The sequence below is a fragment of the Engystomops pustulosus genome, chromosome 2 (assembly GCF_040894005.1).
Source record: "Engystomops pustulosus chromosome 2, aEngPut4.maternal, whole genome shotgun sequence".
Classification (NCBI taxonomy): domain Eukaryota; kingdom Metazoa; phylum Chordata; class Amphibia; order Anura; family Leptodactylidae; genus Engystomops; species Engystomops pustulosus.
In genome coordinates, this window is record NC_092412.1 from 127281530 (window position 1) to 127309417 (window position 27888).

The following is a 27888-nucleotide window of genomic DNA, read 5'->3' on the forward strand; positions in this document are numbered from 1 at the left end:
AGCATATGTGCAATATTCACAGTACCTGAAGTAGGCTATCAGCTTATCAGGGGTTCATTCTTGCTGCTCAAAAACAACGGCTGCAGGCATGGAAGCAGGAACTGCAGCAGGGACATCATCAGTCTGGGTGAAGAAAGCAGTGTTGAGATCTGTCACCTGAAGACATCTGGTGGTAGAACTGTAACTTCTACATTGCTGAGCTGGCAGGGGGTTCTCACCGGACAGCCTGGGCCTCTTAGCAGGTGGTCCTGGATACTCAGCAGGCTGGTCAGCAGCATTAGATAAGGGGTCAGGCCCTTCTAAGAGAGTCCCTTTTGTAGCCGGTCTTCCTATGGGTAGATTTTGGCCCTCTGCAGGGAGGCCGGACTGTGCTCCAGCCGGGGCTAAGGGAGATATCGCAACAGTCACTGTGATATAGCCCCTGGGGCCATGGTACTCACATCCGCGGTGGTCCTCTGGAGGTCCGGAGCCGGAGGAGGCAGCCGCTCTAGAGAATCCGCCATTGAAAACTGCGTACGGGAGACGGCAGTAAGCGGTGCATCAGGTGAAGGTGCGCGAGGCTCGTGGGCAGACCATGTGTCAAGGAGATATTAATTGTGAATGTATAAGATTGGTTTAACTACAGGGTAATTACAAACTTTGTAGAAATATATGGCATCCATTGAAGCGTCCAGGCCTCATTTACAACATCCTGGACATCCTTACAACCTGATAAACTCTGACCTGCAGAATGTTCTCTGGTGACCTCAAAAGCCATTTGGTCACCTCTCCCCTGCACCTACCCCCACCCCTGCATCTAGGAATTTGGAAACAAAGAACTGTTTAAATATTCCTGGACTCTCCCCCCTCATTAACACTTTGTCCAATTGTGAATGACCCTCTGGACTAACTAATGAATGGGAGGTTCTGAAATCTGAACCAAACTGTAAAGATATAAAACAATATGGAATCCAGGAATTGGCGTTCACATTTTGGGGGCTGCTTGACAAGCTGAGTGTGTCCCTTATTTCTCCCACCTCCAGGGATCAGGATTTACATTAAGTTGTAAGTTTCTGTTATTTTTCTCCCCTTTTATTTTATAACTGTTTGCCGTGTTGTGTGTCATTTTATTCTGTAATTCTTTTGTTTTTAATATCTTTTTTATGCACTGACCAACTTTTCGTGATTAAAGCTTTTCACTTTAATTTTGGTCCCTATATGCTCTGCGAACTCATAGCCTTGTGAAGTGTGACTAGCTGTGTTACTGCTAAAGTGCTGAGTGTGACAAGGTGACTGCTTGAGAGCAAGAGTTGATGTAGAGTGGGATACTTATTGGTCCCGGTATAAATGCAATAAGTGGTGGCAGCGGGTCTGGTTCTGGTGCTGGAGCTGTATGAGGTGTGATTTATGCTCAATTTGTGTCCTGAGTGAAAGGTGAGCGCAAGTTTGAGTAGGCTAAATTAACCCGTACAGTTGCACCCCACGTCACGTGACGAGGCGGCGGCGTCCTTCGCCGTGACAAATTGGTGGCAGCGGTGGGATAGATTCATTTTTGTCAGAGCATTAAGTGTTGGGATTAAGTCACTAACCCCTGCACTTAAGGACTAGTGGAATCCTTGCGAGGAGTACCCTAGTTTTACACGGACCAAATCAGTGATGTTCTAAGACACACGTGCAAACAGTTTTCCTTCCCCGTTTTTCTTTTCTATCTTTTATTTGGCAAAGGTTGCACTCAGTGATGGCAACCATCTACAAGAGACAGAGCAAGGAGGCTCTAGTCCACCTCTGTGAGCAGAGAGGTATCGACCCGGCTGACAAGTCCAAAGAGCTGCTGGTTTGTGCTTTGATGGAGCAAGATGCAGAGCAAGGATCTGGCACGGCTCAAGGGAGCCGAGATATGGACATTAATCCTGGAAGAGTTTCCCCTGAGGCTACCCACAGCAGGAGCCCTCAGGAAGGCATGGATGTGTCTCTACAAATGGCCCTACAGCAGCTAGGTGAATGTGATCCTAGCCTGCGCCTGCAGCTTATCCTTCAATTTAATCAGGCGGCCGCAGCGCGAGAGGAGAGAGTAGCGCGAGAAAAGGAGAGAGCGGCCGCAGAGCGAGAGAAGGAGAGAGCGGCCGCAGAGCGAGAGAAGGAGAGAGCAGCAGCAGAGAGAGAGGAGAGAGCAGCCGCAGAGCGCCAGGCTGATAGAGAATTCAGGCTGGAAATGGCGCGTATTGAAAGGGGTATCAATTCTGTGCAACCCCAATCCCAAGATGTAGACCCCAAAAGACCTCGTCAAGAACGTTTTCCAGTACTGGACAAGGATGGGGACTTGGACATTTTTCTGCGGTCTTTTGAGAAGACCTGCAGACAATACCATCTGCCCCGTGAGCAGTGGGCACAGTTTTTGAGCCCAGGGCTAAGAGGCAAAGCCCTGGAAGTATTTGCTGACCTTCCTCTTGAGCTTGATGAGGACTATGATGCTATAAAAGCTGCTTTGATTAAAAAGTACAACTTAACTCCAGAGGTGTATCGCAAGAAATTCCGGAGTGTAAAGCGAGAAACAACTGAGAGCTACGCTGATACAGTAGGCAACTTACGGACTACCTTTCTACAGTGGACCCGAGGACTTTCTGTCAACAGCCGTGAGGACCTGGAGGATCTCATGATAAAAGATCAATTTCTGCACATTTGTCCTGTGGATGTACGACAGTTTGTTTGTGACAAGGAGCCTAAAACTGCGGATGAAGCTGCGCAGATTGCAGACTCCTATACTGCCAACTGGATGCCTGAAGCCAAGAGGGAAACATCCCCCCAAAGGTCCACCAGCTGGAAGGAGAAACAAGCCAGGACAACATCACAACCTTCTGTCTCCAAAGTGGGTGAGAACATTACACTGAGGGAGTCTATAAATCAGGGGGATATGCGCAAATGTTTTAATTGTAACAAAGTGGGTCATCTGAGGTCTGCGTGCCCAGAGAGAGGGGCAACTGTCTACTCTACAGTACCAGTAGTCATGCTGCTTTCTGGTGATATGGAGAAATTACAGCATCACATGCAGACTGTGATAGTGGGTGACAGAGTCACCCTGGGATTAAGAGACTCAGGGGCAAGTTATTCTCTTGTTCGCCCTGAGATTATAAACCCTGAGGACATCATTCCAGAAAAGACTTTGCCTGTGAAGGGGATAACCGGATGCCATCCAGGAGTGCCCGTCGCCAAGGTTTTTATGGACTGGGGTTCTGGTAGAGGTATCAGACAAGTGGGAGTGTCACAAGAATTGCCTGTGGATGTATTGTTGGGAAATGATTTGGGAAAAATGACAACTGTGTATGTGCCTGATGTACAACGATCATATGAGAAAATGGGCAGAAGCCCAAGGGGACTGGTCTGGGAGGGAGGACAGGATAGCAAGAGCAAGGCTATGCCTGCTCCAGAACCAGAGGTGTCCCAGTATGAGGAAGCTACGGGGGAGGGGGTGGTGAATGGGCCCCCAGAGATAACCCTGCAGTCAGCAGATATGGTGCAGGGTGTGAGAGACTGCCAAGATGGAGTCTCTGAATCTGCACCTCAAAGCTCTAAGGTCCTGAGTGTGGATCTGGTGGAGGCCATTACTCAAGGAGAGGTCCTAGAGCAGACAAGAGGTGTCAAGATGAGTAAGGCTCAGAGCATGAGCCACAAAGATGCCTCTACTCAGACTGGGGAGATGCAGTGTGTCTATGAGCCAAAGACAGCGTGTACACTAGAACCAGTGCTGAGAGAGGAGACTGGGGTCCACAGTGAGGTCGGGTTCCCAGTGATGAGTGTTGCCAGTGCAGTTTTGGGGAACGATCAGAAAGGGGAGCAGGGGCATAGGGACTCTCAGGAGAGCGTTCAGTCAGTGGATCAACCTAAGCCCTGTAGTATAAATGATAAAGAGAGGGACTCTAATAGCTGTACAGTGGGAAAACCAAAACACAATGTAACTGGGTACAGTAGTCCTACACTTAACTCCATTGGCATTTCATCCAGCAGGGAGAGGGTTAACCATTTCACACTTGGTAGAGGGGACACAGAACTTAGTGTTTCTGCAGCACAAAGCCATAAAGTCAGCAGGGGGTCCCAGCACAGCAGTGTACAAGTGACCAGGGGAGATAGTACTTGGCCTTATACACAGGACAAAGGACCAGATGGTTGATGTGCCCAGGTAATCACATCTTATGGCAATGATTTTTATGGTACTGAACTTCTGTAATGTATTATTGGTAATTGGCTTGGGAAAATTTAAAATGGCGTGGGTCATTTCAAATTTGCCCAATCTTGAAAGGGGGAGGTGTCAAGGAGATATTAATTGTGAATGTATAAGATTGGTTTAACTACAGGGTAATTACAAACTTTGTAGAAATATATGGCATCCATTGAAGCGTCCAGGCCTCATTTACAACATCCTGGACATCCTTACAACCTGATAAACTCTGACCTGCAGAATGTTCTCTGGTGACCTCAAAAGCCATTTGGTCACCTCTCCCCTGCACCTACCCCCACCCCTGCATCTAGGAATTTGGAAACAAAGAACTGTTTAAATATTCCTGGACTCTCCCCCCTCATTAACACTTTGCCCAATTGTGAATGACCCTCTGGACTAACTAATGAATGGGAGGTTCTGAAATCTGAACCAAACTGTAAAGATATAAAACAATATGGAATCCAGGAATTGGCGTTCACATTTTGGGGGCTGCTTGACAAGCTGAGTGTGTCCCTTATTTCTCCCACCTCCAGGGATCAGGATTTACATTAAGTTGTAAGTTTCTGTTATTTTTCTCCCTTTTTATTTTATAACTGTTTGCCGTGTTGTGTGTCATTTTATTCTGTAATTCTTTTGTTTTTAATATCTTTTTTATGCACTGACCAACTTTTCGTGATTAAAGCTTTTCACTTTAATTTTGGTCCCTATATGCTCTGCGAACTCATAGCCTTGTGAAGTGTGACTAGCTGTGTTACTGCTAAAGTGCTGAGTGTGACAAGGTGACTGCTTGAGAGCAAGAGTTGATGTAGAGTGGGATACTTATTGGTCCCGGTATAAATGCAATAAGTGGTGGCAGCGGGTCTGGTTCTGGTGCTGGAGCTGTATGAGGTGTGATTTATGCTCAATTTGTGTCCTGAGTGAAAGGTGAGCGCAAGTTTGAGTAGGCTAAATTAACCCGTACAGTTGCACCCCACGTCACGTGACGAGGCGGCGGCGTCCTTCGCCGTGACACCATGCGACACTTGGTTCCTCATTTCAGCGGCTGTACGGCATGTCGGCAGGACAGGAGACAGCACGTGGAGAAATCCAAGATGGCCGATTATCCTCTGACGCTGGAGGGCGGCTGCGCTGACTCTGAGGTACCTCGTGGGCTCTCACTGGCATTGCAGCGCGAGAGAGTTTCGCGCCAGAGGGCGGAGCTTGAGTCTTTCCCGCCAAGAGCTGTGGCGGGCTGAATTTTCTGAGACAGGATTCGCGCCATAAGCGCAGGGGACGGAGCTTAGCCCGTGCAGACTATGGGTTCCCGCCAGTGACTTTTAGCGGCCTGGAATTACTTGCTGTGCCAGTTTCGTGAGGTAAAATGCTTCAGGCGCGGCAGCGCCGGATGTAGCAGAGCTGACAAAGTTCTTTGCAGGGTTTAACCTCCTGAGTGCTGGAGCGGTGCTCGACAGCACGTGGCAGCAGTCGTACAGTTCAATGTAGAAACGCACACAATCACTTGGGCCTAAACCCGAATGGCAGCAGGGTTAGGCAGCAGTCTTTGTAATAAAGGACAGTCTATAGTGCCAGTATAAGGCACAGAAGTATACTTCTATAAGGCACAGAAGTATAAATCCTGTTCGTGACGCCACTTGCAACATGTCCCACTGGGGCCTAGCTTTTTCTTGGGGCCTGGAGTCAGCCGGGGCCCGCAGTACCTGAGTGGCTGGCGGTTGCGGCCTAGGCACGCTAGTGTCACGGTGCTTGGTATGGGGAACCGGAGGGCTGTCCTACAGCCTGGCAGGTCTCCAGCAGGGTGGTGTTGACAAGAAATGATGAGGGAGAGGCTGCTATAGCGGTTCTCCCTGGGGCAACCCTTTGGTGTCTAGAGTATGAGTCTCTGTGTGGTGGATAGGGTGCCCGTGATGGTGACAGCCACAGTAGCAGGGACCAGATGGAGGCAGACATTGAACAAAAACAACTTACAGTTCTTTATTGGAACCGACAGGAACCGTAGCAACGTGCCTTGACAGAATGGTGGAATGCTGGAGATGTAGTTGGAGGGAGCCACAGGATGGATCATCAGCTTGGATGCAAAGGGCAGGCTGGGAGATAGCTGTGTCCAAGTAGGATGCTTCAGCTTGTCCTGGGTTGCTTCAGGTATCACCCTTGAAGGTAGGATGATACCCCTTTCCTCTCACTAACTAGCTCTTAGCTCCACTCTTCAGGCAGGGAGCTGGGCTCACCTGCTCTGGTCTGGTGTGCTGGCTGCACAGACTCTTCAGAGTCTTTACTCTGATCCGAGAGAGTGAACTCTCTCCTCACACTGCACTCTCTTCTGAGGGAGAACTGACTTCTAGAAGTTTCCTGACCAGGGATTTTGTTACTCCCACTGGTCAGGTGGTGGCTACTCCTCCAATTACATCTCAGCTCACAGAAACAAGGTATAACACATGTGATGGTGGAGGGTTGCAGTGATAGTTGACTTCGTGAAACTTTCTCCCATCTCCCTACTGCACCTGTGGTGCTCAACCACAATGATCTTGGGGGATCTCACCAAGGGTCTTCTCCCACGATTGCTTAGTTTGGCTGGGTGGCCAGGTGGAGGAAGAGTTGTGGTTGTCCCAAACTTCTTCCATTTAAGGATTATGGAGGCCACTGTGCTCTTAGGAAACTTGAGTGCTGCAGAAATTATTTTGTAACCTAGGCCACATCTGTGCCTTACCACAATTCTGTCTCTGAGCTCTTTGGGCAGTTCCGTAGACTTCATGATTCTTATGTGCTCTGACATACACTGTGAGGTCTTATATAGACAGGTGTGTGCCTTTCCTAATCAAGTCCAGTCAGTTTAATTAAACACAGCTGGACTCCAATGAAGAAGTAGAATCATCTTAACCCCTAGGTGCACCAGGACGTTATAGTACGTCCCGGTGGCTAGATGCTTAGCGCACCAGGACGCACTATAACGTCCTGCTTCTGGCACCGGCTCACGAATGGAGCCAGTACCAGAAGCAGCGGCTGTCAGCTGTCTATCACAGCTGACACCGCGCTGTAACACCCGTGATCGGAGCTGACTCCGATCGCGGGTGTTAAACCCTTACACATCGCGGTCAAGCGTGTAAGGGTCTTCCACCTATGGATCGGATCCCCCATGCCGCTTACCGGGGGATCCGATCCTCTTCTGGGCAGCCTTGAGGACTTCCATGTGCCCCGGAGCTGTCCGCTTTCCCTGGCAGTCAGACTCCTTCCGGGTCTGACTGTAAACTGTCTGAGCATGCGCCTGCATGCTCAGACAGTTTACACTGCTCTACAATGAAAAAGTATTGTAGAGCAGTGTATTGAACTTGAACCAGCGATCAGAGCATCACTGGTTCAAGTTCAAGTATGCAAAAGTAAAAACATGTAAAAACACTACACATTATAATAAAAAATAAATACATAAAAATATAATCCCCTAAAATGTCACTTTCCCATAAAAACACCTAATAAAGTATAAAAAACACAAAAAAACACATATTTGGTATTGCCACGTCCGTAACAATCTGTCTAATAAAACAGAAGTGTTACTGGACCCCCACTATAAACACCAGAGAAAAAATGCAAAAAACAATCCGAAAAAAGATAATTTTTAATTAATATCTTTTAAAAAATGTTCTAAAAAGTGATTTAAAAAAAATGTTCCGCACTCTAAAATAAACCCACTAAAAAGAACAACTCTTCTCGCAAAAAATAAGCCCCTAACCAGATTTCTCAGCCAAAAAATAAAAAAGTTATGCATATGAAAAGATGCCAAATTAGTTTTTATTCAGTACAATTGAATAAAATACACAAAACCCCCACATATTTGGTATCGCTGCGTCCGTATCGATCTGCATAATAAAACAGAATCGTTATTAGATCCGCAAAGTGAATTCTGTAAACCCCCCCAAAAAAAAAGTTCCAAAAAAGATAATTTTTAATTAATATCCTATAAAAAATGCTCTAAAAAGTGATTTAAAAAATGTTATGCACTCTAAAAAAGACCACTAAAAAGAAAAATCCTTCTCGCAAAAAATAAGCCATTAAATAGATTTGTGAGGTGAAAAATGCATATGAAAGACGGTGATGCTAAAATTAACAACATTTTTGCCAAATTACTTCTTATTCAGTAAAAATGGGAAAAAAATAAAAAATCTATATAAATAAGGTATTTTCGTAATCGTGGCGACCCATAGAATAAAAATAGCATATTATTTTTATGGTACGGTTAACAACCAAAAAAACACATAAAAATTTTCCTAAAAATTGATGATTTTAATTTCCTCCACCAACAAAGAGTTAATAAAATCTCACCAATTAGCTATAGATGCCTCAAAATTACCTACCAGAAAAGTGCATCTCATGTGACAAAAGAAATAAGCCCCTATAGGTGCACATTAAAAAAAGAAAAAAAATATAGCCTGTACAATGTGACATAGCAAATCTGATCTGGATGGCGCCTCCTTCCCTTCTTTGTCCGGCCGTGCGCCCATACAGCAGGATACCACCACATATAGGGCATCGGTGTACTCGAGAGAAATTGGGTATCAAACTTTGTGGAGCCTTTTTTCATTTAATCCATTGTAAATGTTTAATTTTCCACCCAAAATGAGTGTATTGTGAAAAAATATTACAATTCGTAGACTGCACCTCCATTTTGTTTTAACTCCTATAAAGCACTTAAAGGGTTAACAAACTTATTAAAAGTGGTTTTTCATACGTTGAGGGGTATAGTTTCCATAATGGGGTAATTTACGAGTCTAGCTATTATTTGGGCCTCTCAGTGTCAATTAGTAGTTGACCAGGTCCATCTAAATACAGGTTTTGGTGATTTTACAAAAAATGTGAAAAATTATACCTAAATTCTGAGCCTCATAACATTCTAGTAAAATATGTGGAATCTTAAAAAACCATGCCAACATAAAGCAGACATTTGGGAAATGTAAGTTTTTAATTTATTTAGGTGCTATGACTATCTGCATTAAAAGTAGAGAATTTAGAACGTTGAAAATAAAGAATTTTTCCAAATTTTTGCCAAATTTAGTTTTTTTTCATAACTAAACACAAAAGATTTCATCCAAATGTTTAAACTAATTTGAAGTACAATGTGTCACGAGAAAACAATTTAAAAATCCCCTGGATATCTTATAGCGTTCCAAAGCTATAACCACTTATAGTGACACAGGGCAGATTTGAAAAATGGGGCAGCATCCTTAAGGCCAAAAGAGGCTGAGTCCCGTAGGGTTTAAGGAGGATCAGAAAGAAATGGACATCATGTGAGTTAGTCACATGCAAGGGTGAACCAAGCCTTTCTGCTGCCCGAGGCGAGCCATAGAGAGACCCCCCCCCCATATATATAATATATCAGGGAGTGTCAGAACTAGATCCATCATGTTGGTTTGGTGTGAAAATAAAGCAATGAAAAATAGATACAGAGTGACGCCATGTAGTATAAAATGCATACAGCGTGCTGCCATGTAGGATAACATGCATACGGGGTGCCACCATGTAGTATAAAATGCATACAGCGAGCTGCCATGTAGTGTAAAATGCATACAGTGTTTGTGGCCAGCCATAATCCCATATACATACACACATACATATATATACAGACATACAGGTAGGTGCGCCCCTAGTCACATGCTTGTGACATCATTGAAGGTTCTTTGCCATCACACGAAGTGATACCACTACAGGTCTTACAGCCCCTCCCAACAAGCCTCCTGTTGTCTCTAGCTTTACTATACAGTTTATGCTATACAGCTATACAGTTTAGCAAAAGCATTTTCCATAAATGCCCCTTTGTATCCTGGTGGCTGCTAGGATCACATTTGCAGCACAACAGCCTGTGATTTTATCCCATGAATTTTTCTCCAATGTCACAACCAATGTCACATCTCCAATGTCTTGCAGCATATAAAAGATCTACTAATATTAATGTATGGCATGGGGAAACTGCTGCTATGACGGCCACTAGATCTTATTTTCAGGGGAGGCCTTATATTTCTAAGCTTGAAAAAAAAATTGTACTGGGTCTTATTTTCGGGGGATGTCCTATTTTAGGGGAAACCGGGTAGTAAGTTAGAGAGTTGCTTATTTTTGTTCAGTGCAGAGTTAGACAAAAGTTTTTATACTTGTATTTTGAGTTTAGCTGTACAGTATATGATGTAAATTCATTTTCTACATCCCCCTTATGATTTATGATGGAAACTGTAATACCTTACCATATGCATTACCATATGGACTCTTCTGAATTTAAATACGGTCTGCTGTTTTAAGTGGAAAAATACATAGCAGATTCTACATAGCTAATCTAGCAGAAATATCTCTGCATGTTCCATCATATTTTCATACTTCCAAAATGTGCCAGCTATTTTTAAGAGGACAGACTATCTTATAGTTTACATATAGACCCAACTGCTACCTCTGTTCCCAATCACATTGGCACATGTGATCCTACAATCGTACGTTGAAATCTCATGGGGTGATTAAAAATACAAGTAAAAGAAAAACAAAAATAGTATTTCATATGAAAATAAGTATTAACCTCTTAATTCTCCTTGACATACTATTACTGCATGGAGCGCTGTAAGGTATCCAGTTTTTTGTGGGGAGCTGATTGTTGCTGATTTTAGACCCCAGAGCAGCCCATAGTAAATGCCTGTAAGGTCCAGTCTGTGACAGGCAGTGTGTCGGCCTATGCGATCGCATAGGCGGAGAGTGCTAATACCTGAATGATTCATGTCACATGGTGGGACAAGTAAAAAATTATAAAAAAAAGTAAAATTTTTTTTTTTAAAATAAAATATAAACAAATAAATAAAAATGCAGAAAAGGCCCATTACATATAAAATCTATATATAACATTAAAAAAGGGAAAATCACCATACAAACGCCACATTTGTAGTATCACCACGTCTGTAATGACCCGTACAATAAAACATGTGACAAAAGAACAGTCTCAAAATCACTTTGAAACGTTAGTGTTCAAAAGACTTGGTAAGATTTGGCAAGCTTTGTGGAGCACTGCGTAATCTGTGTGTGCTATATAAATAAAGGAATTATTATTATTTTTGATGTTTCACAGGGGTTAAAACAAAATGGAGGTGTTATTTACAAGCTGTAATCTCTTTTAGACAGTGGGGCACATTTACTAAGGGCCCGCAGACCGCATTTCCGTTGGTTTCTCGAAGGTTTCCATTTGCGCCACATTTAACAGGGGTTTTTGTCAAACACGATCGGATTGTGTCGCAATCATGCCGGCTTTCATGCAACACAAATCGGGGGGCGGGCTGTCGGACGATCTGACAGATTTCGACAAACCGCGGGATTTAACTTTAAAATTGTGTCGTATATAATGCACTTACATACACCGGGAAGATGATTGTGAACTCCGGCAGACCTGATCAGGCAAGCGGCGCATGGAGGCTATAGGACGTACGCTGTAAGTGAATCGCGACAACTGTGCATTCTCATCGGGGATCACACATCGAGCAAGGATGGGTGGGTCAATGTGCCCCAATGTCGTCTTATTTTGGCCAAAAATTAAGCCATCACATCACATCAAGTATTAAATGACGAAAAACTCCACATTTTCTCGAGTATGAGGATGTCCTATATGTGTTGGTAAACTGCTGTATTAACTATTTCTTGGTGTTGGTTAAAAAAATCATTAATTCTTGTTTATGGCTTTTAGCATTTTTTTTCCCCCAGATGTTCACCCACCGTACCATATAAATAATGTGTTATCTTTATTGTATGGGTCAACACGATTACGACACCTATCCAACTGCTCGTTAACACTTAATTTCTAATCAGCCAATCACATGCATTTAGGCATGTAGACATGTTCAAGACAATCTCCTGCAGTTCAAACCGAGCATCAGTATGGGGAAGAAAGGTGATATGAGTGCCTTTGAACGTGGCATGGTTGTTAGTGCCAGAAGGGCTGGTCTGAGTATTTCAGAAACTGCTGATCTACTGGGATTTTCACACACAACCATCTCTAGGGTTTACAGAGAATGGTCCGAAAAAGAAAAAACATCCAGTGAGCGGCAGTTCTGTGGGCGGAAATGCCTTGTTGATGCCAGAGGTCAGAGGAGAATGGGCAAACTGGTTCGAGCTGATAGAAAGGCAACAGTGACTCAAATCGCCACCCGTTACAACCAAGGTAGGCAGAAGAGCATCTCTGAATGCACAGTACGTCGAACTTTGAGGCAGATGGGCTACAGCAGCAGAAGACCACACCGGGTGCCACTCCTTTCAGCTAAGAACAGGAAACTGAGGCTAAAATTTGCACAAGCTCGAAATTGGACAGTAGAAGATTGGAAAAAGTTGCCTGGTCTGATGAGTCTCGATTTCTGCTGCGACATTCGGATGGTAGGGTCAGAATTTGGCGTCAACAACATGAAAGCATGGATCCATCCTGCCTTGTATCAACGGTTCAGGCTGGTGGTGGTGGTGTCATGGTGTGGGGAATATTTTCTTGGCACTCTTTGGGCCCCTTGGTACCAATTGAGCATCGTTGCAACGCCACAGCCTACCTGAGTATTGTTGTTGACCATGTCCATCCCTTTATGACCACAATGTACCCATAACATAACATTTATATTTTTTGTTTACAGAGCTGTTTTAGAGCTTACTTTTTGAGGGACAAACTGTACTTTTTCTTGGTATTATGTGGGGTAAATGTTACCTTTTGATCAATTTTCTTGCGCTTTTTATGAGGCCAGATGTGAAAATGTCATTATTTTTGTGAGGTGTTTTTTTAACGGTGTTCACCATACGGGTTCAGTGACAATTTTATTTTATTTTATGGATTGTTACGGATGTTGTGATAGCCAATATATTGTGGGGTTTTTTTCATTTTTTTTTTTAATTATTTTTTAGGGGACTTCTTCTATTCTTTTTTAATAATTTTTTAATTGCACTTTTTTTTAAAAAAAACTTTTTTTTACCATTTTATTTTGTCCCAGGGTGGGACATGTGGTCACTTGTTCATTGTAATATACTGCAATACTAATGTATTGCAGCATATTACATAGTCAGCCTTGCTTTCTGCATAGGCTGACAACTGAACTGTTAACTCATAACAGGCTGCTACTAAGGGCAGCCCTGGGGTCCTTATCGGACCTCCGGGTTGCCATACCAACAATCAACAACTCTGTGCCCTGCACAAACGATCCCGATCGTCGATGCAATGCACTATAGACATCACGGTGACTATGATCTATGGCAGTGGTGGCGAACCTATGGCACGGGTGCCAGAGGCGGCACTCAGAGCCCTTTCTGTGGGCACCTGGGCCATCGCCCCAGCACACCAGACAGGTTCAAAGCAACTTAAAAGATGCTGCTTTCAGTCGTATATTAAAGTTATACTTACTTTGCTACTTGGGACTGTAAAAAGAGGGGAATGTATAGACAGGACCAAATTATCTCTGGAGGATCTTCTGCTGGCTCCACAATTCTCTGTATACAGAGGGACACTGGAAGGAAGCTAAAATGATGCAATTTTTCCATCTTGTCGTCAGGAGGCTAATATGATTAAAAGTTATTGAAGAGGGAGCAATACGTTACTGCTTTAACTTTTGGTTGGCACCTCACAATAAATTTGGGGGGTTTTGGGTTACAGTTTGGGCACTCGGACGCTAAAAGGTTCGCCAACACTGACCTATGGCGTCTAAAGTGGTGTTGTTTCTGTTTAATTCTGTTTAATTATAATGAGTAATTTCAGAACTATATTTTTTCGGGGGGAGTTGGTTTTTATGGCATTCACCCTTTTGCAGAAATAACAGTCCAAATCAACTGGCAAATCAATTGCCATTGTACATTGTAAGCACCAAATAGGGTTGATATGCACATCACTTTTCATCTTTATCAGTAGTTGGCAGACTTGTCTCACCCCATCAATCAGTTGTATAAAAGAGGCCTGTATGCCTTCTGTTTTCTATCCCTTGTTCTGGGATTCACCAAGGATAGGCCATTATACTCCTGTCTGGTTCCGTCTGCCTATTTTATATGTCCTGTCCTGTTGTCTTCTACCTTTTTATTACGGTAACTGTCCATGTGACTGGGCTTTCAATGTCAAAGCATAAATGATGAGATATTATATCTATTTTTATCTTGGAGAATAGTGTTATGTTAAAATAAATTGCAGCTAAACTTTAGGCTACAATAACCATAAAATAAAGACCTTAGAGTTGAAAAGGCAAGTCAAAAGACAATGTAAGCTATGTGTGCTATAGTAAGGTGGAGGTGTGTCTTACTGAATGCTTTATCACATAAGGGATAAATATATACAGGTTGTATAGTTACAGAGTAATCTCTTGTCCTACACATGAATCTCTTTCAGATAAAATAGCTCAGCGAGATGTGTTTAAAATGGATGCTGGTTTACCCTACCCCACTGCATTCCTGGAAATTTTAAACGCTGCAGCATTGCTCACTTTTTCCTTATGCAAACACTTGTTTCTGCTTTGTAATAGGACATGCTATAGCTATAGCAGAGCTAGGTGAAATAAGGTTTCCTGCTCTGCCTATCATAGCATAGCTTTGCATTAGGGGAGGCTTCCAGATATTACCATGCTTGGAGCCCTAGTAATCTCTACTGCCCAAATTGTAAAATAATGGAATAAGTTTTGACAGAATTTTATTTGCTATAAGATATGGATCAAAGGATAAGACATTCTAATGTGAAAGCACACAAAATAGTCCCAGGGTCAACATCTGCAAAGAGTTTGTATGTTCTCTCCCTGTTTGCGTGGGTTTCCTCCGGGTCCTTTGGTTTCCTCCCACACTCCAAAACATACTGGTAGGTTAATTAGATTGTGAGCCCCATTGGGGACAGGGACCGATTTGGCAAGCTCTGTGTAGCGCTGCGTAATCAGTGTGCGCTATATAAATAAAGGAATTATTATATTAATAGCATATACATAATTAGTAATTGACTGTTTTATGATCTCATGTTTGCCGAAGGGCCAGATTTGTAACCCTTGTTGAAATTTGGTAACTACTGTACAGTTATGGGGAGCATGAGAAGAAAATTGGAGCAATGCTTTCTGTGCTTCCATTCAAAGATTTTATGTGACTCAGTGCCTATTTTGACTTTATTGCCTTATGCTTTGCTAAGTTCTTCATAAGTAATTTGTCAGGCATACTGAGCTCATATGTTTTATGGTGCTAAGCAATTACAAACTCTGTTTCCTGTCCCCCTAATACATTAAATTATTTTAGAATCAATCAACATAATCTTTCATGATCAAATTCATGCTAACTTATTATAGCTAATTTAATATCTGCTCTTTTAACAGGCATAATTGTGAATTTTTTTCATGGTAAAAAAATAATATATATTTTTTTATTATTCTGATGCTGATTTCTCGTTTGAATGTTTATATCTAATATGAATTTGTTATATTAAATTATTACTGCAACAATTATGAAACCATGGAAGCTACAGTTAAAGGGGTTGTGTCATCATTGCACATTGCTGTAATTGGGTCCAATGCATTGTTAAAAGTACTTTCACCATTTACACTTATTACAAAATCTGCAGGCTTACTGAGATAACTCCTTTTGTTCTGGTTGCTGGCGCCCCCCGGTGGTAGCTGTGTCCCGTCCTGAGCAACAGCTGATCTGGCCGAGTCAGTCAGCTGTTCTCCACTACAGATCACTCCACTGAGAGATCACCTGACACACTGCAGCCAATAGGAGGTGAGAGAGGAGGAGGGGCAGAGATTGTGCTGTGATGGCCACTGCTCACCAGCTCACAGGAGGCTGCAGAGATAACACAAGTAACAGGCTGAGCTCTGACCTCTCCTGATACATCTCCTGTACTCTCCTCCATGCACTGTCCCTCCATGTTACCCTGCTCTCCTGCAAAGGGGCCCCTGTGCCTGACTAGCAGGGAAGTAGCTAAACATCAGCAACATGTGAGAAGCTGTCATCTATCTATCTATCTATCTCCTATCTATCTATCTATCTATCTCCTATCTATCTATCTATCTATCTATCTATCACATATCTATCTATCTATCTTCTATCTATCACATATCTATCTATTGTGAGACAGTCAGGGGTTTGTTGCTGGATGGGAGGTATTATCCTCTCAGCTTGTGTTGCTCAGAGTAATGCAGCAAGCTGAAATCAAGCACCGGACCAAACTTCAAGCACCGGTCCAAACCGGGTTTTCAGGGTGTTCCAGCTAACAAAGCTGAGCTGGAAGTGTGCACAAGAGTGTGGAGTGAGCTCTAGTCTCAGAGGGAGAAGCTTGTTCCAAGAGCAAACACGTGTCCTGTCTATGGAGGACAGGTTGGCTGTTTTGGACTTTAAATGGACAAGTGCTATGCAGCAGTTTCTGCAAGGTGTGAACATACACCAACAATTTGGACTATTTGTGAAGACCCTGCTACTGGGTGAGAAGGCCAAGCCTGGTCTGTATGTTTATGTTTTAAACAAGCATGAAGACAATGCTGGATTTTTGTTCCATTTGTTTTGTGGTGTGAATAAACACTGAACTGATCTGAGAACTGTCTCTTTCCCTCTGTCTGCGACCGCTACCTAGCTTATACCTGAGCAATACCCCACAATTGGTGGCTTGGAGCGGGCAAAACGCAGTGAGGGTGGTGCAAAACCGGAGTTTCTTTTTTTTTTTTCTCCTGGGCACCATTGCATGTCGTGGATTAAACCTGCAAAGTTTCAGCTAGCATCACCGGACAAGATGGAGGAGCTGATTAAACAACTTGTGCAAGCTAATGTTCAACAGCAGATGGCACACTCTGAGGCTATGCAGGCCCAGCAACAGACTAACGACTTACTGCTACAACAAATAAAGGCGCTGCGCGAGACTCCAACAGTGGTGACCCAGCTACAGCCTGCGGCCAGAGAGAGAGTCCGAACTGCGCTGAGAAAGCTGACAGCGGAGGATGACGTAGAGGCCTTCCTGGCGGTGTTCGAGAGAACGGCAGAGCGTGAGGGGCTGCAGCCTGACCAGTGGGCTGAAGTGGTGGCCCCGTTCCTGACTGGCGATGCGTTAAAGGCATATTTTGACCTCACTCAGGAGGATGCCCTGGACTACAAGAAGTTGAAAGGTGAGATCCTGGCACGCATGGGGGTCAATGTTTATGTGCGGGCCCAACGTGTATATCAGTGGGGGTTTGTGGAATCCCGAGCTGCCAGGTCTCAAGCTTATGACCTACTGCACCTGGTAAAAAGGTGGCTTCAGCCTGAGACTTTAACCCCAGCCCAAATAGTGGAGAGGGTGGTGGTAGACCGTTTTGTGCGCACTCTGCCGGTTGCCATTCAGCGCTGGGTAGGTCAAGGTGACCCAGGTAATTTAGACCAGCTGGTTGGTCTGGTGGAACGTTACATAGCCACCCAGGACTTTGTGCGGGACTGTACCCCTACACGTAAGCCACCCCGTCCCTCACCCCCACTTGCAGTGACTGAGGAAAAGCCCCGACCTTCTGCTGGGAGTAGCTCCCCAACGATGTCCAAACAACGTTCCACAAAGATTCGTGAGGTCCCCACACTCCGCTGTTGGCACTGTCATGTCCTGGGACATGTGGCTGCAAATTGCCCCTTGGCCTCCGAACCTATGGACTGTGGGTACGCTCGCCGTACTTCCTTCTATGCACGGCCTGTATGTACCGCTGACGTCCTGGATGCAGATAGGGCACCTCCCATGTGCCCAGTGTCCGTTGATGGGTGCAGGGCTAATGCACTACTTGACTCAGGGAGCCTAGTGACCATAGTACGGGATACCCTGGCGCTACCCTCTCAGTTCACTAGTCGCAAGGTTCGAGTATTGTGTATTCATGGAGACTTAAAAGATTATCCAACCGCACTGGTGGTCATAAAAACACCTGCTGGGAGGAAAGTCCACGAGGTGGCAGTAGCATCAAATCTGCCCTATGACCTAATTATAGGAAGAGACTTTCCATTATTCTCTGCACTATGGCCATCGTTACTGCATGTCAGTCCCCAGGGGTCAGGGAGAGCAATAGCTGAAGGTCATGTTCCAGACCTAGAACCAGAACCTTGGGAACCCGAGGCGGAAGGGCCAGCGGTAGGGGTGACCGCCACTTCGGTGGATGATGGGGAGACACTACCAATGAATGTAATGGTTGGGGAAGTAGAGGACTTGCCGCCAGGCCCTGAATTGTCAGACTTAAACGTCTCTGGTGACAATTTTGGTACGGCGCAACTCCGGGACCAGACTCTGTCCCGAGCCTGGGGGAATGTGTTAATGGTTGAAGGTGAGCCACAACAACCAGGAGCTGAGGCAGTTTTTCCTCGTTTTGTGGTTCACCATAATTTACTGTATCGGGTCACCCAACTACGGGGTGAGAATGTTGAACAATTAATAGTGCCTCAGGCATATCGTAGGATGGTACTGGATCTTGCTCACCAACATGTTTTAGGTGGACACCTTGGGCCGCAGAAAACCCAGGACCGTATACTGCAGCGATTTTACTGGCCCAGTGTGTTCAAAGAGGTGGAAGAGTTTTGTAAGTCCTGTCCGACCTGTCAAATAACTAGCCCCCAGCAGCACTTCCGCAGTCCCCTAGTACCCCTCCCAATTATCGAGGTACCTTTTGAGAGAATTGCCATGGACCTTGTGGGTCCAGTACCTAAATCTGCTAGGGGTCACCAACATATTTTAGTTGTCCTTGACTACGCAACCCGGTATCCAGAAGCAGTGCCACTGCGTCATACCTCTGCCAAACTTATAGCTAAGGAGTTAATGGAGATGTTTTCAAGGGTTGGGATACCTAAGGAGATTCTGACAGACCAGGGGACTCCCTTCATGTCGAAGGTCATGAAGGAACTCTGCAAGTTGCTGGGGATTAAACAGTTAAGGACTTCAGTTTACCACCCCCAAACAGACGGCCTGGTGGAGAGATTTAATCAAACTTTGAAAAATATGCTGAAAAGAGCAGTGTCCAAGGATGGAAGGGACTGGGATCTGCTTCTGCCCTATCTTATGTTCGCAGTGCGAGAGGTGCCCCAGGCCTCTACTGGGTTCTCGCCCTTTGAATTACTATATGGCAGACATCCCCGAGGTTTGCTGGACGTGGCCAAAGAAGCATGGGAGCAACAGCCCACTCCGCATAAGATTGTCATTGAATATGTCACTAAGATGCAGGAGCGGATGGAGACAGTGTTGCCCCTTGTCAGGGAACATATGGAGGCGGCTCAGCGAGCCCAAAGTCAGGTCTACAATAGAGTAGCTAAGGTACGGAGCTTTAACCCAGGAGACAGAGTCTTGGTTTTAGTTCCAACGGTAGACAGTAAGTTCCTCGCAAGGTGGCAAGGCCCTTACGAAATTCTGGAAAAAGTAAGCAATGTAAATTACAAGGTACATCAGCCCGGGCGGCGGAAGCCAGAGCAGGTCTACCATGTCAATTTGCTAAAGCCTTGGAGAGATAGGGAGACCTGCGTTGGGAGCACCCCGCAGCCGGTATGTTTAGGGGAAGGGAAACCAGTACCTCCAACTGTTCCCGGGGAAGCGGCTGCCACAGTGCGCATTGCTGACAGCCTTTCCCCTAAACAGGCTCAAGAGGCCAAGGAGTTCATTAGTCGGAACACGGACGTGTTCTCTGACCTCCCTGGACGTACTTCCGTAATCCAACATGACATTGTCACGGAGCCCCAGGCAAAAGTCCGGCTAAAGCCGTACCGGGTGCCCGAAGCTCGGCGACAAGCCATCACGGAGGAAGTACAGTTGATGCTGCGGCTGGACGTAATTGAAGAGTCAAGAAGTGAGTGGGCAAGCCCAATAGTTTTGATACCCAAACCAGATGGGACGCTACGTTTCTGTAACGATTTTCGTAAACTGAACGAAGTGTCCAAATTTGATGCTTATCCCATGCCCCGGGTGGACGAGCTAATTGAGCGCTTAGGACAGGCCAGGTATTTTTCTACCTTGGACCTCACTAAAGGGTACTGGCAAGTGCCCTTGACGGAGGCTGCCAAGGAGAAAACTGCCTTTATCACACCTGAGGGACTATTTCAGTATAAAGTGTTACCCTTTGGCCTGCATGGCGCCCCGGCCACGTTCCAGCGTTTAATGGACATTGTGCTTCGTCCACATCGGCGTTACGCGTCAGCGTACCTCGATGATATTGTCATTTTCAGTGCTGACTGGGAGAGTCATCTGGCAAAAGTGCAGGCTGTAGTAGACTCCCTCCGTAGGGCCGGGCTAACTGCTAACCCAAAGAAATGTGCCATAGGGCTAGAGGAGGCACGGTACTTAGGCTATATCATTGGGCGTGGAGTCATCAAACCCCAGATGAATAAGGTAGAGGCAATACGGAGTTGGCCACGGCCTGTCACCACCAGGCAAATAAAGTCATTCCTGGGGATGGTGGGGTATTATATGAGATTTATTCCCCATTTTGCTACTGTAGCAGCTCCATTGACAGGGCTCCTGAAGGGACGTAAGACAGTGATGGTTCGCTGGAATGACCAAGCGGAGAAGGCTTTTTCCGCTTTGAAGTCGGCCTTGTGCGGGTCACCAGTCCTGGTGACACCCGACTTCAAGAGGGAGTTTGTAGTACAGACCGATGCCTCTGAAGTGGGCCTCGGTGCTGTACTATCTCAGGAAATTAATGGGGAAGAGCATCCTGTTGGGTTCCTGAGTCGCAAGCTCACCCCAGCCGAAACCAGGTACAGTATAGTGGAGAGGGAGTGCCTAGCCATCAAGTGGGCACTCGAGTCTCTCCGCTATTATCTGTTGGGGAGGAAGTTCCGACTGGTGACTGACCATTCACCTCTCAAGTGGATGAGCCAGGCCAAGGAGAGGAATGCTCGGGTCACCAGATGGTTCTTGTCTCTACAGAACTTCAAATTCACAGTGGAACACAGAGCAGGCCGGCTACAGGGGAATGCAGATGCCCTGTCCCGGGTGCACTGTCTGGCGAGTGTTCATCCCCTCAAGGTTGAACAAAGGGAGGGGGTATGTGACACAGTCAGGGGTTTGTTGCTGGATGGGAGGTATTATCCTCTCAGCTTGTGTTGCTCAGAGTAATGCAGCAAGCTGAAATCAAGCACCGGACCAAACTTCAAGCACCGGTCCAAACCGGGTTTTCAGGGTGTTCCAGCTAACAAAGCTGAGCTGGAAGTGTGCACAAGAGTGTGGAGTGAGCTCTAGTCTCAGAGGGAGAAGCTTGTTCCAAGAGCAAACACGTGTCCTGTCTATGGAGGACAGGTTGGCTGTTTTGGACTTTAAATGGACAAGTGCTATGCAGCAGTTTCTGCAAGGTGTGAACATACACCAACAATTTGGACTATTTGTGAAGACCCTGCTACTGGGTGAGAAGGCCAAGCCTGGTCTGTATGTTTATGTTTTAAACAAGCATGAAGACAATGCTGGATTTTTGTTCCATTTGTTTTGTGGTGTGAATAAACACTGAACTGATCTGAGAACTGTCTCTTTCCCTCTGTCTGCGACCGCTACCTAGCTTATACCTGAGCAATACCCCACACTATCTATCTCCTATCTATCTATCTATCTATCTATCTATCTATCTATCTATCTATCTATCACATATCTATCTATCTTCTATCTATCTATCTATCAATCTCCTATCTATCTCCTATCTATCTCCTATCTATCTATCTCCTATCTATCTATCTATCTATCTATCTATCTATCTATCTATCACATATCTATCTATCTAGTGATTTGGTTGCAATTCCTTACAAAATACACAGAAAGAGATTCAATCAACATGCAAAAATACAAAAGTTTATTAGTAAAAGTTATAAAAACAACTATTGCACCTAATTTTGTACAATCAATGCATACAAGAAGAGCAAAACAATGTATTCTCACAGCATCATGGTCGGTCAGGCGGACAGTAAAGTGTAAATATGTCGGAGGTCTAGAAAAATGCAGGGACAGCAAACTCCATGCGTATCCTCACTTCAAAGTGACTTCCTCAGGGGTAAGTGTCACTTTGGAGTGACGATACACGTGGGGTTTGCCTCCCCTGCACCCACCTAGACTTCCGCCATGCATGTCAGCCTGACCGACCATGATGCTGTGAGAATACATAGTACATGTGTACTATGTGCAGTGTCCTGTGTAGTGTGCAGGGGGCGCCAGATTCAGGATTTCTGGCGCACGTTCTTCATGAATCTGGTGCCCCTGCACTGCTTTGACAGACTGCACCAACTTTTTTTGGTGCACTTTTAACATGGGGCGTATGACACATTTCAATTGGACTTCTATTGGATCAGTAAATGCAGGGACTATTTGAGCACAGCAGGTGGAAGGAGACTCTGAAGGCTGAGCGCTCTGTAGCACTGAGTTGTGCAATAACTGCCGCTGTCAGTGCTGTGCATGTGCCTGGCCCCTCCCACATCTGCTTCTGTGTGGAGCAGAATAGAGGCTGAACAAGCATCATAATAACAAATAGAAAGGTATCTTTACTTCCAGGTAACCATTACAAATAGATTTTTGAAATATTTTAACCTCTTTGACAGCTTTTTGTAGTCAATTGTTTCGTGGCATAACCCCTTTAAATGCTTAGAATAATAAAAACACAGGTAAAAGACTTAAGAAAATCTACTATTAAAATCAAGCATGATAAACCTGGGACACTTACACATAGATCCAGGCACTGTGACTGTGGTAAACTTCTTATATTTATTATCCAGGACTTCCTCCATTCTAAGAGTGTGCTTATTGTATTGCGTTTAAAAACAACATGTGTGGCTGCACCTTAAAACAACTTAGAGCCTAAAGGGGCTCTGGGGTCATTACTAAATTCACAGGCTGTTACAATGAGCAAAATATGACCCACCAAACCCCCTTCTCTCTCCTTCATCCCTATACCTGTGCAATATAGAAGCAGCAGGAAGAGCAGGGGGGGGGGGAGACCAACTCTGCTTATTGTAAGACCTGCGAAGCTACAGCACTGAAGGGCTCTGGAAACATACAACAGAGCCCTTCAGGCTTATTAGCATAATTATAAAAGTTGATTTTAGAAGTAAGGAGGTCATTGATAATAAATATAAGAAGATTACCACAGTCACAGTGCCTGGATCTATTTGTACGTGTCCATTGTTAATCATTCTTGATTTTGATGGTATATTTGCTTTAAAATAAATATTGTAGGCTTAGGACTTAAATGGGAAGTTCAACACCTGATGATCTTTAACAGTTCACTTATAAAGCTGACCCTGCACCGGCAGCCTGGGCACTGCCACTTTAAGTCCTTTTCATCCATGAAGAGGCAATATTTCCTTTGGTTTTAGGTAAATGCTGCAGACATTCCCTCACTTCAGCAGAGACCTAATACCAAAGCAAGAACCAATTTTGGAAGTCAGAATCACAGGGCAGCAAAGTGGGATTTGTGGTTTACGTTTTGCCAATAACAGGTTTGGCTGTAAGGGTATATTTTCCCCTATTCCCCTATTGTTTATTTTGGGACAATCCATTTGAAACAAAAAAAGTGTAGAAAGAAAACAGCCTTGTTTCCTTGAAATTAATGCATATACAGATTATTCAATGAGCCATAATACGGCTTTGTGCATGGTATTTAAGCAATATTTACCCTCCACTTATACAGTTTTCTGCCACCATCCACACAACATGCTAGATCATAGAACACAATTAAAGGAAACCTACCACTTGACGTGGTAGGTGTAAGATGGAAATACCGAGCTGGTGCTTACTTTCATTAGTGTCCTAAACCGCTGTATCACGGTTTAAACACTTTTTAATCTTTACAGCCGAAGGAGCTTCGGTGCACCAGGCGCACGCCTACATAGGAAATGCCGGGGAGCTGCGCGCATGGTCGCGCGCTTTGGTGCGCCAGAGCTCCTCCGGCTGTAAAGATTAAAAAGTGTTTAAACCGCGATACAGCGGTTTAGGACACTAATGAAAGTAAGCACCGGCACCAGCTCACCCTGAGCTGGTGCTCGGTATTTCCATTTTACACCTACCACTTCCAGTGGTAGGTTTCCTTTAAGTCTTTTCAATTTTAGGTTAAAATTCTAAGTATACAGATTGCACAGAATAAGTCATGCACTCTCCTGCATTTGTATGAAGATAGTTATTTAAGAAAACTATATTTTCTTTGCACATTCATTCCCCTGGTGATTTAATGGCTTGAAGAGAATGTCAATTCATAGGAGCTTGTTTTTACAATGAAGTGTAATTGCATTCAGTCACCTATTGTTCCAACTTTACCAAAACCTTATTTCCCTTATACAGTTTGATGTGCCATTAATGCCTTCTTTGTTGCAGAGGGAATTGTCAGGTTAAAGTTGAACTTTTAATTTTTGCAGTAGATAAGAGAAAAACTTTAAGAACATGAGGAATCTAGTAACGATTTCTTGTCTGACTCATACTGCACATGCTTCTATCTTGGATATTGACCCGCAAAACCTTTTCTGAAGCATTTGTCAAGTCCCTCCACTTCTAATGAATAAACATTGTTATCTTTATGGGCTAATATAGTAACATGATCTATATGTACAGGTACATGTTTATGGACAGTCCAAAGGTAAGAATGAAAACAAATATACAACTTCCGTTACTACCATTACAATACATTTTAAAGTTTTTCCTGAAAATTATAAAAAAGGAGGAGAATTTTGTATTTTAATATGTTCTCTTCTTTTATTATCGATACTGGGTTTTGGATTAAAAAGAACTGTATAAGAAAACCTGTGTAACAACCCTTTGGCCACCCTCTGTAGGCTGGGTGTGTAGTTATGTAGTTCTCACCTCAATATGAAGCAGTGCCTACACCAAGTCCCGGTTTGATTGGAGCGCTTCAGGAATGCAGCCGGGATTTCCGTTACTGCCAAGGGTCGACTTGGGAAACCCCTTCCTAGCTCAGATACACACTCACTCCAAAAAGGGATTAACAGATTAACAGATTTATTAGGGGAAAGGGGGACACACAGGAAGATATTGATTGAATAAAGGAACACACAAGTAAATAAATTGCTACTTAAGCATAAGGGAAGCTGGTGAAATGGTATAACTGGTACAACATGCAATGATGCTAGTGTTCTTGCAATACTAAAGAAAACAAAGTTTCGGGCTAAATAAAAACTATTTATCCCTTAGACTCTCTTTCATACCCTGCTGGCCAGCCATTAACCTAGTTGATACGCTGGGGCCCAGTTGGAATGCGTTGGTGCACTTACTTCGTTCTGACTGTAATCATGTAGGGGTGATGAACTCCAGGAGCTGAGGCAGCTGTTGGTCTGGTGGCAGGATTCTCCTTACATGTAGTGCAGCTTCTTTGTGGATCTGTACAACTACTGGGCTCTCACTTCTTTGACTGCAGTAAGGGATCTCTAGGCACCTGTCTCCTGTCTGCTTGGATGGAGGGTCTCCTGGATCCTCCACTATGGTTGCCCTCTCTCAGCCATGTTGTAATACAGTTTGGTTGTACCATTCTGGGAACCTCAGTAGCATGGCCCATTCATCATATGTTAGCATAATTGGGGGCTTAAGGTCCCCTCCACACAAGTGTGTACGGCAGGAGCACCCACCTCGACCCCTAGCTTTTAACTTTCAGGTTCTGGTTCAAACATTGTTGCTTCTTCACCAGGCAACTCAATTTCCTCTGCACTCTCCCCCAACTGTAAACAATGCAAGCTGGATTCTGGATCGAATTCTTTATGACAATCCACATTGGAAGCTTGACCAACACTGCAACAAAAGAACAAGAAGATCTGGGGTTCCTTCCCCATCCATATTCTAGACCCCATTCAACATTGGAATCACTGTCACTTCCTTCTGAAAGAACTCTGTGATGGGTGCCCCTACGATGGTGTTGGCTCCTCCTCGGAGGTTCAGGGTTTGGTTTGGTACAATCTGGTCAAGATTTTTGCCACAGACGGTCATTACCACAGGTAATAGATATTCCCGTTGTGTTTTGATGGTTCTATTTCTTCTTACAGGCTTTACTCTGTAGGCAGGAACACCAGGTTCTACCACCTCATAAGGTTCTGGACGCCACCAATCAGCCAGCTTGTGCTTTACATGAAGGCCCAGCTGTTGAATGTGGACTCTATCCCCAGGCGGTCATACCGTATCTTGTTTCGGTATCCTGATTGACCAGAGGCCTGATCAGCCAATCTGTAAGCCTCCTTCAATTCTTCCTTCAGCTGAGACACATATTTGAGGTAAGTCTTTCCAGATGACTGGTCAGGTGATGCACTAAAGCTAATATCTACAGGCAGTAAAGCTTCTTTTCCAAACATTAGGAAGTAAGGGGAATATCCAGTTGAATCATTCTTAGTGCAATTGTAGGCATGAACCAACTAACTTATATGCTGGCTCTAGCTTGTTTTCTGCTTGGGATCTAGAGTGCACAACTTATTGAGAAAGGTACGGTTGAACCTTTCTGGCTGAGGATCCCCTTAGGGATGGAAAGGGGTAGTCCTAGACTTCTTGATCCCACAGATCTCACACAATTCCTTTATCAGACGGCTCTCAAAGTCCCTTCCTCGGTTGTTATGAATGTGGGCAGGCAGTCCATAATGTACAAAGAACTTCTCCCATAAGGTTTTAGCCACATTGATCTTTGGCGGTTCAAGCTTGGGCATAACGGGTGAAGTGACTCATAATCACCAATACATCACTGACATTACCCTCATTGGGCTTAATGGAGAGGAAGTCCATGCAGACCAGATCTAGTGGGCCCTCACTGGTGATGTTGACAAGGGGAGCTGACCAACTAGGCAGAGTCTTTCTCAGAACGCACCGTTCTGCCTCCATCCATGGCCTGTAGAATCTGTCTGCCACAAGACTGGTTGTCTTCTAAACCCCAAAGTGTTCATGTTCATCATGCAAAGCCTTCTGGACCATGTCCCTGAGACCAACAGGCATCACGAGCTGCCTACGGATCCATCCAGTTACTGATACAGAAGCCCATCCCTCACTTCTAGGGACTTCACTTGGCGGGCCAGTAACATGGACTCTTCTGTCTATAGAGCATTCCTCTGGGGCCTCGGGTCCTGCTTTACGGACCAACAGACCACACCCACACCACACCGCTCTTCCTGTTGGGCCTTTTCCATTTGATCTCTGGTTAATTGAGGCAAGCACCCAGCATTCACCTGAGTCAGCCTGCAAAACAAGGCTGGAGGTACTTCTGCTGAAGCCTCCAATGGATCCAATGCAACCATGCGTGTGGAAATTCTTGGCTTGCTGCCGTCGACACAGGGCTTTAACTTCAGGAGCTGGGACCTCTATCGGGGCCTCCTCCTCATCACAAAGCTGAGTGCGAGGAATATGGGATAAAGCATCTGCATCAATGTTTGTTGCTCCAGGATGGTACATCATACTGAATCATACACTGCTAGGAGGTAAGCCATCGCTGCCCAGCAGCATCCAGTTTGGCTGTAGATCTCACATAGGTCAGAGGATTGTTGTCAGTATGGACTTTGAAATGCACTTCATATAGGTATTCGTGTAACGTGTCCTCCACTGCACATTTCAACGCCAGAAACTCCAGTACCTACAAGATCCCAGAGAACACTCGAGCTCCTCTAATTTGGTAGGCTTGGGCCACTGAACTACAGATTCCACCTTGGTGGGTCAGTAGAAATTCCTTCACAGCTGACAATTTGTCCCAAATACTTTTGTCAAGAGATAACTTGAGCTTTGCTTCTTTTAACCGACCCAGCACCTTGAACAGCGTTCTTCCAGAGTTTGTCCAAACACG

General features: G+C 44.7%; 1 protein-coding gene across 1 annotated transcript; it reads left to right on the forward strand.

The window, feature by feature from the left end:
* Positions 1–1936: 1936 nt before the first annotated feature.
* On the forward strand, positions 1937–26725 carry LOC140117052 (uncharacterized). Its single transcript, XM_072133482.1, has 4 exons — positions 1937–3355; positions 26120–26263; positions 26327–26344; positions 26528–26725. Exons 1-4 carry the CDS (start codon positions 1940–1942, stop codon positions 26723–26725), a joined length of 1776 nt encoding a protein of 591 aa, XP_071989583.1. The 5' UTR covers positions 1937–1939.
* Positions 26726–27888: the final 1163 nt, after the last annotated feature.

What these genes read in the sequence shown, in the direction of transcription:
- LOC140117052 (XM_072133482.1), top strand. Translation starts at nt 1,940, where the DNA reads ATGGATGTGTCTCTACAAATGGCCCTACAGCAGCTAGGTGAATGTGAT. An exon ending in GCAGAAGCCCAAGGGGACTG is followed by an intron (nt 3,356 to 26,119) that starts GTCTGGGAGGGA and finishes TTCTTCTTACAG; the next exon opens with GCTTTACTCTGTAGGCAGGA.